The sequence below is a fragment of the Alligator mississippiensis genome, chromosome 12 (assembly GCF_030867095.1).
Source record: "Alligator mississippiensis isolate rAllMis1 chromosome 12, rAllMis1, whole genome shotgun sequence".
NCBI classification, from domain to species: domain Eukaryota; kingdom Metazoa; phylum Chordata; order Crocodylia; family Alligatoridae; genus Alligator; species Alligator mississippiensis.
This window is the reverse complement of record NC_081835.1, coordinates 18,982,286-19,002,500: the sequence shown is the minus strand read 5'-3', so window position 1 is coordinate 19,002,500 and position 20,215 is coordinate 18,982,286. Positions and strand designations below refer to the sequence as shown.

Here is a 20,215-nt window from a genome sequence, read left to right as displayed (position 1 = left end):
TATTGGAGAACAGAAAGAAGAGTTTATTTGCTGAATCTGTCAGCAGTTTAGCCAGCACTTCAGATCTTGAGGTGGGCTTATTAAAAAAAAAGAAGAGTATATTTTGCCTTTATTATTCGGTGCCTCTTCAGAGAAGTTTCAAACTTATCTGTCAGACTCCACAGATCTGTGGTAGCTTGATTTGTGAGGCTGATGGAGTGAGGAATGATGAGGGAGCAATAAGTAATTAAACTGCTGCAGAGGTAGCATCTAGCTGACTTGGTAAAGACTCTGTGTATATGCACACATACATCCATATAGATGTATAACGTGATGTGAAAGCTCTTTTATGATATTGGGAATATTAAAACACTGAATTAGGAGGATCATTTATAATCTCATTTCATTGAATGGATATTCAAGAGGTCAGCATTCAACCATTTTTGTGGGCAACTGTAGATGGCTGAAGTGAAGGACTGCACAATATTAAAGATACAAAATGCATTTGCATTGTGAACAGGCACATTTTCTTACCTACATTCCCTTAGATTATTAAAGCAGAAAGAATTGTAAAAATGCACTTCTCCTTTCTGTGGCTGCTGTGGCCCTATGGCCTGGGCTGGAATTCAGACCCCAGGGAACTGAAACTCATAAGACCCAAGGTAAAATCCTGGTCCCGTTGAAGCTGTTAGCAAAACTCCCATGTGATTTTAGGATGTCCCCCTTATTCTTGTTCTCTTACTAGTTCTGCCACTGGCTTACACAAATGTTGCCGTTGGTATTTGTGCTATTTGCTTACTAGCTGCCTTGTTTGAAGGTAGGGAACTGAAACTCAAAATATAGTTTTGCTTTTGTTTGTATCCATTTTTACTTTTGGGTTCTTGCTGCAGTTTTTGGGAAATATCTATTTGTTTAAAACTTCTTCTTTCTGCCACATTTGTATTTAATACAAGCCTTTAGGTGGCATTTCCCTTGTACTGCTTTACTTTGCGTTCCAGTCTTCAGCAGTTCATGTCCCCATATTGTGACACAACTTTTCTGTAACCTCAGGAAGGAGAGTCATGTCACTCTCTTTGGCAAAGTCATGTAAAAAACGGCATCATGTTATAACATAAGGTCAAGACCTGCTAATGTTTTGCCAGCCTGAATAATTTTTTCGGGGGGAGAAAATCCATCCTTCTTTTTGGACATGGATTGGACAACTCCAGAACTTCTGCGGCAGTCATAAAATCTCTCCCACATAGCTGATATAAAAGGCAAGCCCCCCCGGTACTGTCCCCTGGGCTGAATGAGATTATCTTGGTACACTGGCAGTTATTAAGTATGCAGCTTTCACTCCTGCACAACACTAGAGCGGAGTTCAGTAGCGAGGGGGTTAATAATTGTACTACTTCGTCTCTTTGCTTTTGACATTATTGCAGTTTTTTTAAAGTGCACAAAAATGTGTGGTATTTCTCAGTTTCTAATGAAGGAATGCACATAAAATCCAGTGTTCCCTCAGCAGAATAACAGCTTGTGGTTTAAATAAGTGGTGTTATTTCTGCTCTGCTGTAGGTGTGCATGTATGTTTTGGTTCAGTGATTGCCAGATACTGTAAATGAGTATTGATTTCCCTTTCTATTTAAAGCCTTGCTGCAGTAAATGCATCCCACATGCCTTTTGCTTTATTTGCACGTACCCTAACCCACTGCACCAAGTGGGGATCTGTATTTGTCCCTTTCTTGCCATCACTAGCTTTAGTTCTACCAGTAGCACTCGAGGGTGAACAGTCCCATTCACTTGCAGGCATTTGAAACCAGGGGTGGGCAAAATATGGCCTGCGGGCCAGATCTGGCCTGCAGGTAGGTGCCTACCAATTGATTGTATCCAGGCCATGGCTGTATCCATGGTGCTTATCATGGGGTTGAGCCCTGCCCGCTCCTGCCTGGGGCAGCCTGCGCTGCGCTACCACCTGTGCCCACCGACGCCCCAGCCCCGGTCAGCACACACAGCTTCCCACTGGGTACTGCTCAGCTCCCCACAGCTCCATCAGCTGCACCTGCTGCACCGCTCCAGGCAGCAGGTAGCATGCAGAAGTGGTGATAGCTGTGGGGTTGCATGCTGGGCACCACACACCCAGCCAGGTGAAGGAGAAAACCACAGCCAGGAGGCTCCTGGCCCACCTGCCTGATGTGTTGAGCAACTGATTCCATGGACAGAGGCATGCTAGGAGTGGATCTCACCTCTGCCCCAGGCCCTGGCCCTGCGCTGTCACTGCCTTGTGCTCCTGGCCCCAGCTCCACCTCTGCCTGCCTGTCCCACTCCCAGATGCTGCTCCCTGCCCGCTTGCCCCATCCCATCTGCCCTGACCACACAGGTCCTGGGCCAATTCCCATGGAGACCCCAGGATCACTGGGCAGTGACTGCTGGGCCAGGCCCTGGGGCAGAGCCACCTAAGAAGTTTTGGTGAACTGTTGTGGGTGGAGGGTGGGGGTGCTGACCCAGCCTGCAACAGCTTTCCAAAACTCTTAAGTGGCCCTCTAGCTCAAATAATTGCTCACCCCGTTCTAAACCCTACCTTATCTTTGACTCCTATGAGAACAAAATGACCAGATGCAGTGCTTATAACACCAGCAGTAACTTGTTCCTTTTCTACATCAGTGGTGTCACTTTTTCTACGACAGGTAGAGCTGATGTGGTGTTACTTATGGTAGGAAAATGAGCCATGTGTAGTCAAGGTCTTTAGGCAGAGATTATATAGAGCTGACCAACAATGTAGAGCATGACTTAGGTAGCAGTAGACTGAAGTATGCATTCATATGTTAACTGTAACTCATTTGTAGGTAGATTACCGTAACATCTCGTGCCACCCTTATGAATATCCAAACCACAGAAACATGACTCAGCCCTTCAAGTACATGTTTTAGCAGTCATTGACTTTACAGGATTATTGTATATCATGTTTAACTGTTTACATTCAACACTTTCTTCCTACCTCAGGTTTGTGGCAAATGCTACATTAATTGGAACATGTCCAGACCCTTGGCACATGCCTGGTCTGTGATAGTACTAATTTCCCAACAGAGTAATTCCTAATATTGATTTTGACACAGCCTGCAAAGAACCCTTTCTACTGCAAAGATTCTTTTCACAGCTGGCCAGTGCCGAAATGCAGCTCTGGAATATGCTGAGAGAGGATTACTCATTTGAAATTAATGTACTTAATCTCTAGGCATTTTAAAAATACATAACCGCCTTATGATTAAGAAATAAATCAAGCCTCGAGGTTTGCACTCCAAAGCATACGGGATTCCAAAATAATTCCCCTCTGCCTCTTGGAAATTGCTCTGTGAAAGACTGGATACTTGGAGATTCGTATAACCTCAGACTTCTCTACTTTTTAAAGAATAAATTATCCACCTTGCTCATAGATAACTGATGAAGACTTTGGTAGCCAGAGAGGATTGCAAAGTTGGATTGAGAGGATAAAAATGTGGATGGATAATTGAGCCCATGCAGGAAATAATCAAGAGCTGAACATGATAGAAGTTGCCTAGTTACAAACTGTTCTATTAGGTCTAAGTTTAATGGCGATTTGCAGTTATATGTTCTGCTTCAGACAGCTTCCGTTGGGTGGCAATTTTACAGTCACTGCTTCGTGCAGAAAATAGTCACAGATACTATTTGGAAATTCACAGGTGGCAAAAACCTGAAGTTCTTACTTGTGCCATATTCCTTTCCAATCTCTCCTAGAAATCAAGGGGAACTTTGAGTAAGAAGCGAACAAATGACCCCAGCACATTGCCCCGAGCCCCCAGCAGACCTGGCGGCCTTCATGCCTAGTCTCGTTGCATACATGCACCACAGTCTCTTTGGATGCCTGAATGGCTGCCACGTAGTGTCCTTTCATAACCGCTTCAATGTTGTTTCCCCAAAGCGGAAGTGACTGAGGCCATGTGAGGGACAGTTGGAAAATTGGATTGAGCCCTGTGCGCACAAAACCTCCTGCTTTATAAGAATCTGTTGATTTTGTGAATTGCTGATTTTTGGGGAGGGCAGGGGATCTGTATGTAAAGGAACCCCTTGCTCAAATAACCCCAAATTTTGCCCATGAATGGGACTCAGAACCCTCATAAGGTGTGAAAAATGTCAAGACAATCTTAATCATCATGCATATTTTTAGAGTGCTTAGAAAAGTCAAGCTTTAAACAGAAAATACTGCTTAACCTTACCTGTAGTGGACTTGGTGTTTCCTACAGTGTTTCTGGATCTGGCTCAAACTAAAAGCACCCTTTACCAATTACTTAAGAATTGCTAACCAGGGACACTACCAAGCATGTAGAAATTACCAGGTCTTTAAGAGTAATTTACTCGTGGAATGGATAACTGGGGAATATGGTGAGTTCTTTATTATTTGAAACTTTTAAAGCAAGACTGTATGTCTTCCTACAGGATCTGCTCTAGAGCAACCAGAAATCGTGGGCTTGACATGAGAATTACTTGATGTAATTCTATGACCTGTGCTTTGTAAGAGGTCAGACTGAATGATCAAAAGGGCCCTTTCTGGGTTTGAATGTACCATAGGGAACAACCTCTTGGCTGGATCTGAGGGTGGACAAGATGAGGCCGTCTGTTAATTAATCCCATTTGATTCCTCCCCAGAAGGTATAGCAGAGCTCGCTCTCTCATAGCTATGATAACTTTGCAGGGCTATAGGTCAACAAGAGGAAAAACCAGTGAAAACTGGTCAGAGCAGTAGTTCTCAACCTTTTTAGATTTGAGGCACCCCTTGGAACAAGCCAAGGCGTATTCACTCTTGTTTTGCCTACAGACTAATAATAGTGCAGTTTTTTCTGTTGCAAAGAACTCAAAAAGACCACAGCTGTGGATTTCTGTTAGCAGTCTCTGGGTTTATCTTTGTAAACCTAAATATTAACATTGTGTGGCAACCCATGGTACCCTTGAAAGGATCTCAAGGAACCCCAGGTACCATAGCACCCTAGTTGAGACTCACTGCACTAGTCAGTAGAAATGGCTCTGAATATATCTGAGAGCAGAGGAGCTGAGTAAGAAGGGGCCATTTTTAACAGTCACTTTTCATAATAGAACCACACTTTTAAACAACCGGGTTGTTCAGTCAAAAGGGTTTAGTACGAATTTATCAGTAATACACAAAGGTAAAGTAAGTTAGTTCTTAGAATAAGGCCTCTCACCCTTTCACTGTAAGCTTTCTCTTGACCTTAAAGCATAGCCCCTTTAATTACATTAGCCTCACATATTCCCAGACATCTGCTCATCGTTGCACTGTGATTTCAAGAATGAGCTGCCTGCAGAGTTGATCTTCCAAGCTGCAAGCTCTCTCCTTTCAGAAACCCTTCAAGTATGAGTCCCTGGTCTCTCCGAAGAGGAAAGAGGGGCTGGGTCAGCAAACTTCCAGGAGTTCTAGTCCTTTACTATTGCTTTATTAGCCTGTTCTAACAATAGTCCTTTTCCATGACACTGTAGGCAGGAAGCCACCTTCCACCCACAGAGCTTTGCTTTTAAGTGGAAATTAATGGAGTAATGGAAGTTGCCTCTCACATTGACCTTCATGGGCTCTCCCCCTCCTAAATCCCTTAAGCACTTTTATAACTCTCTCTCCTGCCTCTTAATAATTAGCAAAGTGGTTTTAAATGGTGTTCACATCTAGATACAAATTTTGCTACTTGGCCCATTTTTCAATTATACACATCTATAGCATCTTCTGGGTAAAGGCCTCAAATGCTTTATGCCTACTGATACCTTAACCCTTACAGGCTCCCTTGGAGATAGGTAAAGTTGGGTATATTTACTTCAGGACAGAAAAGTGGCCTGCCATGCTGCCCAGGAACTAAGACTTACCCATCTGCTACCACTCCATATGTGTCAGCCCTAGAAATGAGGTAGTGAGGACACCCTAAAGAGTGCCCCTGGCATGGTGCTCAGGACCTGGGTTTTCAGGATACTCAGGGACATCCTCACAGTTGCATTTCTGGGGTTGCCAGGAACAAAGTGGGTGGGTTATATTTTCTCAAGGGGATCTGCCACTGTGTTGTATCTTTTTGGTCCCTGTTTCACACATGGAGAGAGACTAAGGTATGAGGATGTGGGGTGAAGTCTTCTGCCCTGGCCCCACAGCAAGTCTGTAGCAGAGTGAAGAGTAGATTCCTTCCCTGCACTTGACCTGTTCTTGACAAAGAGGCATCATTTAATGGTGCTTGTATCACATTACTCCACTTCTCAGTTATGTGAGAGTTGAGTCTAAAATGTGTATACTGAGAAATAGGGAACCTGATTCTGCCTTTCAGAAATCCCAGCAGCACAAAATCGGTGCAAGCAGAGAGTCAGGGACAAAGCCTTGGGAATTCTGTCTGCATTTACCAATTGCCCATCGATCTCTCAGCATGGGGTGGTAGGCCTGTCAGCTTTGCTAGGGCAAATCCCATCAGTTTGTTGGATTCCTGAGGAAATCCCAGAAACCCTATCCCAGGATAGGGTTTGGCAAAGGGAAGAGTACAAAAAGCTCAGGAATTTTAATTCATACCACCATTTATTTGGCCTCTGATTTTGGCTTGGTGCTTCCCAGAACATAACACCCCACTTCTTTGGGGCATTTGCTTGGACTCAGGCAGTTGCAAGGTCCACAGAGTCCTTCCTCCAGCCTGACATTTGCTTCATCTCTTTGCCCATTAGCAGACCACTGGTGAGCAAGGCACATGGGCATTTTACATTTTCAAAGGCCTGTTCAATCATTCTGAGTTGCTCTCCACACTGTTCACATGTGCTCTAGCTGGAGTCTGGCGGTGCTTTTTGTATGGATAGCTATCTGTGCTGGGCCATTTTGGCTCTGCTCTACTGATTCGTAATGCCTGTGCTTTCTAGTATTGTTGCATATCCTCCTTGGGTTGTTCTAATCCAGTGGTTATGTCTGCTCTCCAGTCTCATCCCAATGCTACGTAAATGGACTGCTGCAGTTTTGGAATTCAGCGAGCGAACAGGCCTATCCATTCTTACTCAGGCAAGTAGTTTTATTGAAGTCAGTGAAGCTATTCAGATAAGTAAGATGCAGCAGTTATAGGACTGGGCTTTGGCATTACCATCACATTGTGGGTTTGATCTTCAGCAGACTTACAAGTTCCCTCAGGTCCCATGAAATCAAAGGAAGACCTGTGCTAGGAGAGTGTAGACAGTGCAGTCCTCTGGTGGGGGTAGTTAACACTTTCTCCTGTCCCCAGATAATTTTTTAGTCGCCATGGAAGGATTCTTTTCCCATGTAAGAGAGTCTCTCTCCCTGACAGAGCGGGATTCTCCAAGACTGGGAAATATGCTGGACTCCAATAGTTAGCCCTGTGGTGGTGCAGAAGGATAAGGGGCCGATACAGGCTAAATGAGGGAGGAGTAAAGTGTCTCTTTATTTAGTAGCAGTAGAAAGAGCAAAACCACTACACAGATGAACAGAACAGACCCACAAGGCAAGGCAGGGAAACAATGTGTAGAAAAGAGAGAGAGAATGCTTTTCGGCTTATGGTTGACTAGAAAAGGGGTTTGGGAGTAGAAATAAAGGCACTGACTCTTGTTGATTCCTGCTGTGTCCAGGGAAAACAGATTTATTACATTCTTTCTAAGTAAGCAAGACTGCATTCAAGGAAACACCTGACTCCATCCTTCTAAGCTAGTACATCCGTAAGACCCTGAATTTTGGCTAATCACTCAGATCAGAGTCATGGACAGCACAAAAAAGGCTGTCCTAACCAGGGATTCGGGTTCTCCATTTGCCACAGAAAAACACGGATTTTCTCATTTTAAGGAGAAAAATATGGGAAATGGCAGGTTTCCCCTTGCAGGCTGGCATAGTTAAGCCTGCAAGGGATTGGGTGGAGTGGAAGGAGGGCGATCAGGCAGGGGGTGCCACGTAGATGTGTGCACGCACGCATCCATGTGGCAGCCAGGCAGCATGAGAGCAGCTCCCTGCAGGTAAGTCTGGCGGGTAGGGGGGGTATTGAGGCCCCCATAGTGAGGGAGAGAAGGAGTTGGGCAGGGCTGCAGGCTCTGCCCAGCTGGGATGGTGCATGGGACCTGGAGTTTGGAGTCAGGGGCCAGGGTGGGAATGTGCAGGGCCCAGGTGGGAAGTGGGGCAGAGTCATGGGCAGCTTGTCCAGAGGGTGGTGCAGGGGCTAGCTCCCTGCCACTGCATGCATTCACAGGGGGGCATGGGGGCAATGCCCCCCAGATTTGTGCACAGGTACACGCTGGCTCCTGTGGATTTGGGGCTCCCTGCCCATGCTTTGGGTGGGGAGAGGGGCATCAGTAGGGCTGGGAGGCTGTGGGTGGAGAGTGAGGGGCACTGGTGGGGCTGTGGAACTGTGGCTTGGGAGTGAGGGGCAATGGTATGGGCAGGACGCTGGTATTTCAGGGCTGCTTAGTGCCACAAAGCAGTGGTAGGGGGACAACTGCAACTAGACCCGCGTCCTGGTGAACAAAGGGGGCAGGGGGAGCACTGATTTTCCATTATAAAAACCCCAGAATCAAATGCCAAAAGTTAAAGGTACAGGCATGTCGCATCTTACACAGGGGTTACGTTCTAAAGGCAGCGCGTAAAGGCGAAAATCGCGTATAGTGAAATCGCATATTACTGTGCCAGCGGTGACTGCCTCTGCCTCCAAAACCTCCCGCCGCCGCCGCAGAGCCGTGCTTAGAGCTGTGCAGCCGGCGGCAGCAGCGCAGCACGGGGTGGTGGTGGGGATGGCTGCGTGCCGCCCGGCCACCACCACACCTGGTGGCCATCCACCCAGCTCCGGACACGTCTCCATGGCGGCGGTGGGAGGTTTTGGAGGCAGAGGCAGTCACCGCTGGCAGCGTGGTGGTGGCTGGGCATCCAGGTAAGCGGCAGCGCTGCGTGCAGACTCAAGCCCTGCCCCCCGCCCCACCTGCCTATAGTTGAATTCACACAAGTTAAATGCGCGTGTGATGCGATATGCCTGTATTTAAAATTTAGTTTATTTTATTATAGTGATTGAGGTACTAGTAAGCTTCCAAATTGCTTTAAAATTGTAAATATATCACTAAAACATTGTGTTCAACTGATACATTTATATAGAGTGGCATTTCTTTTTAATTGTGGAAAAACACTGATTTTGGGTTTGTTAATCAGAGAACTTGTGTGTGTCATTTTAATCAGAGAATTTGCAATTTTTAAACAGAAAACCAGGATCCCTGGTCATAAATAATAGCTGAGAAGTTACTCCAAAGGCCATTTCTGTCCCCAGAGGAGCTACTTTGTGCTCTCTTCTTTCCTGCTTATGTGTTCTGTGTTGCATTTCACAGAGAGGGAAAAGAGACTTGAACTACATCTGCCTGGCCCGGGTTTATGCAGGATGTTATACAACAATACAGGTTTCCCTTGCCAAGCACTGGGGTTAGGTTCCTGGAAGTTCCCGTGGTTGGCAAAACCGTGGTTGGCAAGACAAAAGGCTTATGGGGAAAATGGCAGGTGGCGGGCTGATGCGTGGCCACAGAAAACCGTGGTTACTCAAAACTGTATACCATATATACCATAGTAGCCAAAATGGTATATAGAATATTAAGCGTGGATACTCAAAACTGTGGTTGGCGAAAGAAATGTGTACGTATAAATAAGATGTTGCCACTTAAATACAGTCAAATTCTGCTCTTTCTTACTCTGATGTGAGTCTGGTTTAATTCCACGGGCTGGAATTACTCCATAACTAAACAATTATAAAGCACAGTTTGGCGCACAGAGTAAACAGAAGATCTGAAGGGATAACATTGTTGCTTTTCTACTGTATTTGTTTCCTTCTGTATTCCAGTGATGTCTTGTTTTTAGTACCTCGGGGTTATAAACGTCAAGATGACGCTATGACACTACATCGGTGCCAGGCTGATTTCTGTGCTGTCTGCAGCTGCAGGCAGGCATTCAGACACCACACCATATGTCAGAACTGTACTACACCCAAGAAACAGCGTTAAGAGAACATGCAAAGTTAAACTCTTTAAAAGTTGGGGAATGCCAGGGTTAAGTGCGTGTTAAGGCTTGCTCACAAGGGGGTGGATTTATGACTCAGTCTTTCCAGGCACATACGGAGATGAAGATCAAAAGTGTCCATTACTTTGGGTGCCCGATTTGAGCTAAAGAAGATCTGCCTATTGGATGGCTGCTCTAGAACTTCTCTCCTCCAACCATTCGACATCCTCTTGTAATTTCCAGCCTATATGTATTCATGGCTCATTTATACCCATTTGTTCTTGTGTCAACATTGTCTTTTAGCTTAAATAGCTCTTCTCCCTGCCTGGTGTTTACCCCGATACATTTATAAAGAGCAATCACGTCCCCTCTCAGCTTTCATTTTGTAGGCTAAACAAGCCAAGCTCTTTTAGTGTCTTCTTCATTCCCTTGCTCATCCCAGCAGCTTTCTGTGCACCTGTTCCACTTTGAATTCATCTGTCTAGTACTCAGTCATCCAGATGAGGTCTTACCAATGCCTTGTACAATGACATTAATACTTCTCTCTCTCTCTGCTGGAAATATCTCGCCTGACATATTCTAGGATCTGCCTTTTTCACAGCTGCGCTATACTGGTGGGTCATCCTGATCCTGTACTTGACTAATGTATCCATGTCCTTCTCTTCTGTCATTTCCAACTGATGAGTTCCCAGAAGTTTTTGCTATTAGTCCTCAAGGGTATGACCTGGCACTTTTTACTGTTATGACTCCAGTCCTCCCAGCCATCCCCCACCTCACCTGTGATGCTCTGATTTTCCTTTGTATCAGCAATGCCTCTCCATTTTGTGCACACTCCAAATTTCATTAGCACATTCCAGCTTTTCATGCCAGGAGTATTAATGAAACTATTAATTAAGATCACCTGCAAGACTAGCCCTGTTTGAAACTCCATGACTGTCATCCGTCCCAGCCTGACAGTTCACCTTTCCACACAACCCCATAGTCTTTTCCCCTTTAACTAGCTTTTACGTGCTTTACAGTTTTAGTATTAATTCTTTACTTTAACTAATGTTTTCCCACATGGCACCATCACAGACATTTTACTTGAAGTCCAGATAGGTAGGACTATCACATTTTCTTTGTCAAAGAAAGAAAGATACTGAGATAGTCTAGCACAGTCTATCTACCTTGCTAAACCCATGCAATACACTTCATTTAATTTTAAATTTACTGCCATGGTCTTTAGTTTCTCTTTTCTTCAAAATTTGTTCTAGAGCTTTGCACAATGCAGAGGTCAGACTAATATGTCAGAAGAAACAGAACATTTATTTTCCCTTTTCTTAATCCTAGGGTTTCTGTTGCTCTCTTAGAGCAACGGTAATTGGGAAGTGAGAGAGTTTTGTCAGGGAGACCCTGGGCGTGTGTAGACAAAATGGGGGCCCTAAATTGAAGCAATGGATTTTTAAAAACACAGCTTCAATTTAGGGAGAAGTAAGCCCCCGTGTTGTGTACACCTGCCTCTCCAGGGGCGGAGAGGGGAGGGTGAGCTGCCAGCTGGCAGAGCGGTCCCTGGGCTGTGGGGGGGGCTGGTGCTTCCCTCCACTGCAGCAGTGCCCTCCCCCTCCCCGTCCCTCCTCCCCCGTGGCACCCACCTGCAGGCACCCATCTCAGGTGGTCCCAGGGGGCACTGCAGCTGCGGAGGGAAGGACCAGTTCCCCACACAGCTTATGCAGACAGGCAGGCTGGCTCCGGGGGGGAGATGCGGGGGGGTGGAAAGAAAAAAGATCAGGCTCGCCGCTTTTTTTTTTTTCCCTTCGGTGGAGCCTGCGTTCATGGGCTGCTGCCAGGCTGCCTGCACGGGCTGCCTCCATAGTGCCTGAGCTGCACAGAGCCCGGTGCTTCGCTCTGTGGCTGTAGGGCAGCAAACTAAAATTCCTTGATGTTTTAGTTTGCTGCACCCTAAAGTCATTTAAAGTGCATTATGTTGCTTAATGTGCTACAGCAGCTGGAATTAACGTGCAATACGCCATCGACGCATGCAAACACCAACACCATTAAAGCAGTGCAAAAACTTTTAACCCACTTGAAAGTGTTACGCACACATGCCCCTCATTTCGACTACACATGCCCTCAGAGACCTGCTGGTAGTGGAGAGATGAGGAGACCCAAGAAGCTTGTTTTCTGTTCACAGCTCTGGAGGGATCGCCTGCTAGCGGGCACGGACTCTCCAGTCAGTTGTCTCAAGCAAGACCGCTTTGCCCCCACCCCTCTTCTCCATCCTGTCCTTGACCTAGTCAGTGGTCTGTTCAGTGGCCCTTGGTCCTACTCCCTTTCTGCTCTCATAGCAAGTCCTAGTCTTCACTCTTCAGACTTCTCCAGTAAGGCATAGTTTCAACTGTCTGAATTCACACTCTCTGCCCATTCCTAACATCCTTACACAACCCGTCCCATTCCCTCCTCCACCATGCTGACTCTTCAGCTGCTCGCTCTCTCTCTCTCTCTTCCCCAGGCTGCCTTTCAGTACCCTGCTACCTTGCCCATGTTTCTTTTCCTGACTAGTTCCTAATCCTCTCCCACAGCTTCCACTTCCAGAGTTAACTCTCCTTCTGGTCTCTCCTGGATCCTCATTAGACATGTCCCCTCCCCCTTTTCACCATTTTTCTCCATCTCAGTCTTCTTGTTTATCCTGCCCCAATCTCCCCAACAGCTTCCTCTTCCAGTCATAGTATTTCTTGCCCCTTACACTTTCCAAGCCTCCTTTTCCCTCCCTGGCTCTCTGTCCAAGTGTCTTCATCAATCCACACCCAATCTCCCTTCTACCCCGGTCAACTTGCCTCCCAGCTTCCCCCAGTCCCATATGCAGGTCTGCCTCTCTTTTCCTCTCCATGTAAATCAAGCAGCTTTCCCCTCCAGGCTGCCTGGGCTCACCAGATGGTCACTGAGGTCAGAGAAAAGCTTATTTCCCTGCTCTCAGTTTGGGTGCCTGTATCTGAATCCCAGCGCAGCAATGAGCAACCTAGAGCTACAGTTTGCAGGGAAGTCCTGCTCAGTCCCAGCATGTTCAGCTCACCATGGAGAGGCTCTTCAGGGGATATTGCTGCTGAAACCCGAGAAAACTGCTAAAACCTATGAAATCTCTAGCAAGCTGTGATTTTTCAGAGGCATATCATTTGGCCAGATTCATGCAGATTTTCATAGGGATGGCAAAAGACATGTCTGTGCTGAATTTCAAGTCCCCTTTGTCCAGCGCTCACTCATGGCAGAGAGTGCTGGAACTTTTCAAATAAGTCACTAGATGATGTACACCATTGAGTTTCTCGTGTATTTTCCATTCATGCAGTTCTAGGCATCAGCCAGATTGTTTTGTCTGAAATTCCACCCTCCCTTTCCCCCCCACAATGTTTGTTTTTAAGCCGAATGGAAAATTTAAGTCCAAAATATTAAAGGCTGGCAAAGTTGCAAGCAACTGGAAACATTGGTTTATAATGGGAAGTGTCTGCTAGCATTACAATGGGCTTTGCTATCAGCCCAGCCTGTTACAGGACCTGGAATGTGCCTTCTATGTGTCTGCGAGCTAACGTGTACATTTATAGTGCTGTGATTGATTTTTGATACTATAATCCTGGAGCACTATAGCAAAATCCAAGAGGCTTTGACTAAATAGACGAACCGTTTGCAGACGGCAGACACCCCTATGCCTGTCTGACTATCTACTTGTTTGATAGTCTAGAAAGTGCTGTCAGCAAGAGATTTAATATGAATGAGCTCTAACTGTTTTACATCTAAGTGGCAGGCTGATGCCAAGTACAAGGCAGTTAATAAATGAGCTAAAGCAGGAAAATGAAATCTAATACTGCATTTCAGTAATTTTCTGGCACGCTAGATAATTCGCAGCTTTCTGTTGATTTTTTTCATTTTGGTAGGGGGGTTAATTTCTTGTTCAAATTGCAGATAATCAGCTCTTCTGTTTTAAAAGCCATGCTGGTGCTAGTAGCAACATATCTAACATGAAAAAAAAAGATGCGTCTAGCATGGAATAACATTCCATAAACTTAAGTTGATTCAGGAAAGTAATTATATATATATTCCCTCCTTATTCGGGACAACAGTTACATTTGTACTTAAGGTTTTAGTATATATAGAGATAGAATGTATTGGTTTATGGTCCAGTCTTAGTGCTTGGAGACCTTTTTCCAGGTCCTAAAGGAACATGTACAGTTCCCATCAAAGTGCCTGAAGCCCTTGCTGTTCAGTAGATAATAGGCCTTAATATCACATCATCCCCACTTGCACTCTTGCTTCCCCCCTCTCCCCCCCCCAATCTAGTTCAATGGTATCTTGATTTTAGTAGCCCCATCATGACAAATGAAAAAAAGTCAGAAAGCCTATTTCATGGCCCAACCAGCCAGCATTTGAATCCTGATTATAATAATAGCATAAAACATGTATTTCTAGAAGCTGTGGGCTGCCACAGGACATCAGCTCCAGTAGCATTAATGAAAAACTCAATACATTCCTCAATATATTTTCCTTGGCATTAATCAAAAACTCAATACATTCCTCAATATATTTTCAGTACTAACCCCAAGCCTTAGAGTGTCCAGACTTAAGGACCCGTGTAATTCAAGTCCTTGGCTGTAAGAAAGTAAGAATGTAAATAAGATAGGCAGTGATAATGCTAGGTACAGGAATATTCAAAGTACTGAGGGCAAAGACACTACCGCATCAGCTACAAGAAATATGCTAAACAAACATATGCATAATTAATATAGCAATAAATAATTAATGTATATGCATATTTAATTCTTCACTCTGCCACATGGGCACTCAGCAACAGCAACATCTTGCCACTGCTATCTAGTAACTCCCATGCCTGAAGGTAAAGCATATGACTAACCTAAGCATCCATGTGGTCTCCCTTAATGTGCCTACCCAGCAGAGTGAAGGTGTGATCGTAGCACATGGAGGTGGGCTGCTGCTAGCTGAATTTGAGCTTCAGATAACAGCAGTGAAGACAGGGCAGCAGAGGGCTTAAGCATGGGATCCCTCCTCTAGGAGCCCTAGCAACCTTCTCTGCATGCTAACCCATATTGTCACATTTTCACTGTTGTCACCTGAGCTAACTAGATTATACCAAGGCCAGGTCTGCTTGCCCTCGCTGGAACTGAACCTTTCTTTTGCTGTGTGGACACTCATTGACTCCAGTGGTACTACCGCAGTTGGATACAAGCTTAAGGACCTTCCTGAATCGAGGAACAAGAAGCAGTGCTTTGAGTTTTGAGTAGTGTGCCCCATTTTTATACAGCACTATATTCACCTGTTATATATTTAAGTCGTGTGTGTGTGTACACTTACATATTTACATCTCATTAAAAATCATTGGAACTTGGGCTTTTAAGTCACTTAAGCATTTTTGAGAACTTGACCCATGATGTTTTGCAGGCCAAAGAAAGACAGTCTGTGTCCTAGGGTCTGATTCTGCATTACCTAGGTAGGCAGTTCAGTTGTAGTTATTTGGGGCTGTAGGAGAGAATAAGAATTACTAGTGGAAAAGGTGGCAGATTCAGGCCCTGGAGCTTTAATTTGTGGGGGCTCAGCTTCCTCATTTCTTACTGATTTTAGTAGAAGGTGAGGGTGCACTAACCACTCTAGGACCTGGTTTCAAAGCAGTGAGACTGAATAAGAGTGGAATTATGAGACGGTTTACAAGAAAGTATCAGCTAATGTCTCCCTATAAAACTTGTTCTCTATCAACTTGCAGCTAGGTTTTCATGCTCTGCACTCTACTCAGTACATTAGTAGCATTTTAAATAGTGTTTTGACTGAAAAGAAAATGCACTATTGTGATGAGCACCTTGTAAATGCATAAAAGGCAGGATTTTCTCCCCTCAGTTTTCTTCCCTCTGTTCTGTATCTGATGGCCAGGCAAGAAAAACTATGGCAGGATCTGAAACATGCATTTTAGTACTGTCAAATTAGCGTTGGTACCCTCCCCAACTTCATATCCGTTGTTCTGACTGCTTGGTACGTTTAGCCTTTTCTCAGAGAAATATAGTGTTGGCAAGCCTGTCAATTGACTTCATATTTTTTGACTGGTCCAAGATTACAGCAATTTTTCAAAAAAAAAAACAAACCTCTTTTTTTTTTGTAGTTTTCTTGACAGAAATATGATGTTTACTGGTTTTTGACACATTTCTTAATGGAAAATATGTTCTTTTTCTGTGCATTATTTGGATCTATTGGCAATTTTTGACTGATATTTGACTGGTCAATTGACTGAACTTTATTTGACCAGTCAAATACCCAACCCTAGGGAAATATCAACTTTAGGCATTAGTACAACTTCATAAGTCATTTTTGAACCACTAAACAAGGCCTATCAAATGGTTTCTAGCACTGTGGGCAGGAGAGTGTAAACCTGCTCTTGTCTTTCTTGATTAGTGTTACCCAACTGTCAGAATAATCTTAGGCCTGTGTTACCAAATCTCCTGTTTGCTACAGTGAAGTCCATCTTGTTTGGAGAGGTGGTTCTTCACAGTGCCTAGCATTACTGATTATTGTGCAGTTGGCACTAATCAAAGAGATGGAGCGGTAGTTACCACAGGTTCTTTTGGGGTTTAGATCCTACTGAGATCAAAGTGGTGTGATTTGATCTCCAAGTGATTACATCTTTTCAAGATGTATTAAAAGCCCTAGTCAAAGTAGGGATGAGGATTTCACTAAATTATTATTTAATTTAGAGTTTTTTAATGTACTGAAAACATCTAAGTAGCAGCCTCCAGCCTGATGTTCTGCTGACAGATTATATCTTTAAATGAACAAGTCAGATTGAAATACTACAGTTTGAGAGAGAAAAATGTTAGACTGAGAAATGCTTCTAGATTCTCTGTTGGCCACAAGTTATTTCTACAAAAAAATCAGCTGTCCTTACAAATGCAGTTCAATAAAGATTATAGGGAAATGTCATTCAACACAAGCCATCTTTATTTCATTATATTCCACAGAAAATGCAAGGAAAATTCTAAATGTAAGTCTTTAAGGATAGGCACTTGTATAGTGCATTACACATAGGATCCTATTGGGTTTTTCCCCCCCAATTCTATGAAAACTAATTCTGCTGTAACTGTTAAATATTCACTTCACTATTCAAGCAAACTATTCTTTGGTTGAAACTGGAAATGGATAACGATACTGGAACTAGGATCAAGCTCCCGAGGTTTCCAAACTTCACCTCATGTCCTGGGGGCCTCTTTAGCTTAAAATCTAGTAGCCATTTGTGTGCAGTAACATTAGGCAGCAATCGAATTCTAAAAATGAATCATAATATATCTGTTTGAAACTACTTAGAGAAATCCTAACCCTGATCCCATGAAGCCAAGTGGTAAAGCTGACTTCCAGCAAAGCAGAATCCAAACCACAGTGTAATTACGCAGCTAAAAGATTGTTAGCGACCTGTCTACATTTCAACCTGTGGATGCCCACTGGAACCAGTTGTGTCCATCTAGTGCATAGTCCATCTAGTCAGTGCCCGGTCACCACCAGTCTATCTGGCAAGGATCAAACTGATGCTGTTTTCCTCCTTAGATGCTACAAGCTGCTACCAAATGATCTGCTCCCTTCTTCACCATGCTACCATCTTCTAAGCTACATCCATACCCCGTGGTTACTTGACTTGCATTTGATCTCCAAGATGGTTGTTGATTAAATGATTATGCTGTTTTTCCCCACAGCTTGGGAGCCTTTGTAGGCTGGTTTCCAATTTAATAATGTATACCTTGATGCTCTGTTTAGGGCCCTCGTGTTTATCGCTCATGGCGCTGGGGAACACTGCGGCCGCTATGATGACTTGGCCCAGATGCTGACAGGACTTAACTTGTTTGTATTTGCACATGACCATGGTGAGTATCATCAAAGCGACAGCATGTGACTTGTGGCAAAGTGGGGCCCGAGTAAGATGAACGTGGTTAGCACTGTTCAGCGGTCAAGACAAATCAATATGTTCATTATCTGTCAGTATAAAAGGGAAAGATGTCTGCCAGTTCCTGTTCTCACTGACACTGGTGTAATCCCGAAGCAAACTCCATTGGGACGCCTGTACTCCCAGTGGAACAAAAGCAGGGTTGTTACCTTGGGCTTACTTGGCCAAAATCAAGAACAAAATCTGAACCTTGCCCCCCACCCCGGTCCCCATATTCATTGATATGTAAACTATACCATGATGCGCAGCAACCCCCGGATTCAGCTTTCCCATCTGAACACTCTGAAATTTAGGAAATTTAAGAAGCAGCCCAGATCTATTTGGCTTTCAAGAAAAAAAAGCAAAACTCAGAGACAAGACAGCCAGTTCTCCCTCATGAGAAGTGTGATTGTGACTCTGGTTGGCTTGCACACTGGTTTCTAAGGGCAGAGATTCACATCTTTGGTTTCTCTTGAGAGGGAGTCTGTTACTTGGCTCAAATGCCTTGTTTTAAAAAAGCTGCAGTTATCTGAAGAGTTTCTAAGACACTACGTACAGGCTTGGCTTTAACAAAGATTAAGCAGGCAGGTGGCCAGGACAGCAGTACCTTTGCTGATAGTCCAGGACTTCTCACTTATTTTAGATCAGTGTAACTCCATTCATTTCAGCTGTCTTCCTTCAAATTTATACCTGGGTAACTGATAGACTGATCAGTCTTCATGTATACAGTGGCCTCAATGGGAGGTGTTTCCATTCATTTCTGTGTTCTTGTGAGGCATAAAGTTCATGAGAAAGGTCATACAGTACAGCATAAGACCAGCTACTTAATGCCAGGCTGTCTCAGTAGCAACCTCAGCTCGCTGTTGTTATTCTCCAGAAGAGCGTTGCAGGTTATTAGTACATCCTAGCAAACCTAAGTGACGTGTTTGAACACAAAAGCTCCCAAAAAGCTAGAAGCTCTGGGATTTAGTGGGGCTGTTGTTGCTTTTCTGTACCTGCCATCATTTCTACCTTAGGTCTTTACCCTCCTTAAATGAAAACTTTTAACAAGTTTTAAATATCATATTTTTTAAAATAATATTTAAAAGGAACAGACAGGGAAACAGCAATGAGGCAGCACTTTATAGTGTAAATTTGATTGGGAAAGAATGCCATATCTGTAGACAAAAATGAGCTTTTGAATTGAAGGCGTGTGTCAGGATTATTGTGCTGCATAAAGAGATGTGCTTTTGCTCTGTGCTGCTTTGTATCTCAGTTAGACACAGAGAACTATGAATTTCCTTTTATTTCTGCCTCAGGTAACAGCCTCCAAATTAGAGCATTGTTATTGTGTTTGCAAATGGTAACAATAATCAGCTCTTTTGTGAATGTACTCTTGGGGATATTCTTAGTGTATCATGAGACTGTTTTACCTGGTAAAAATTTGCCTGTATTAGAAATATTTCCATGAACTAGTGAAAAGCTCATGCCATGAGAACTCTTTTTTCTAAATTATGTCTGCCAAAAAACAGCAGTGTAACACTGTTTTGGTATCCACTGAGCCCCTGATAAACTACAAGGGGACTGATGAAGGAACTCTGCATCTTTCCTTTATAATATAAAAAATGTCTCTCTTCTCATGGTCCCAACCTCTACTTTTTGTGACTATTTTTATACAGTCAACTTGTTTGTTATGGCTGGTAACATTATCCTACTGTTTCAGGTTTATCCAGAGCTTCACTACATGGGGCAGAGTTAAGGTTGTTTGGATAACCTTGCTACACATTTCCATATGTTGACATTTCTTTGAAGTTTAACCTTGACTCTGAATTGCTCGACTTGATGTACATATCATTTTGATCACTGCAACATTCTTACAAGGTTCTTAGTCTTACACTGTTGATTTGTGCTCTCAAGCTGCTTTCCCCGTTTATGAAGGAGACAAGACTTTTGCCCAAGTCTGGGACAATGTGATCTTCAGTATCATTTCGAAAGTGGAAACCCATTGTTTTTTGTGCAATTGTGACAACTATGAGAGAGAGAGAATATCTTTATACTGGTTACCCCAAGGGGTCTTGGATTTATTGGCAAGACTTTCCACCGTCCACCTTCAGAAGGAATTTGTAGAGGATATCCAGACAAGTTCTGGTGTTTCATGTTTTCTATAACCATGGGAGATGGCTGTCTCTAGCTGCCTCTAGGATGCAAGATCCTTAGGGATCCATGAAACTAAAAGAAAATAAGAGGGAAGGACAGGAACCTGGGCTGCATTTTCTCCTGCAAAATACTTTCAATTATTAAATTGCAGTGTCCCATCCATCTTCATCCCAATCCCTGTCCCA

At 44.0% G+C, this 20,215-nt stretch overlaps 1 protein-coding gene across 5 annotated transcripts in view; it reads left to right on the top strand.

Annotated features, from left to right (window-relative positions):
* Nucleotides 1–20,215, top strand: part of MGLL (monoglyceride lipase) — an 83,551-nt gene that overhangs the window by 10,711 nt on the left and 52,625 nt on the right. For 4 of the 5 annotated variants that reach the window (XM_019499708.2, XM_014605786.3, XM_006264418.4 and 1 more), the window contains one exon: nt 17,729–17,835. The exons of the other annotated variant lie outside the window; for it this stretch is intronic. In XM_019499708.2, the coding sequence (XP_019355253.1) occupies nt 17,729–17,835 (107 nt within the window). The remainder of the gene's footprint in view (nt 1–17,728; nt 17,836–20,215) is intronic. 5 annotated transcript variants of the gene reach the window in all.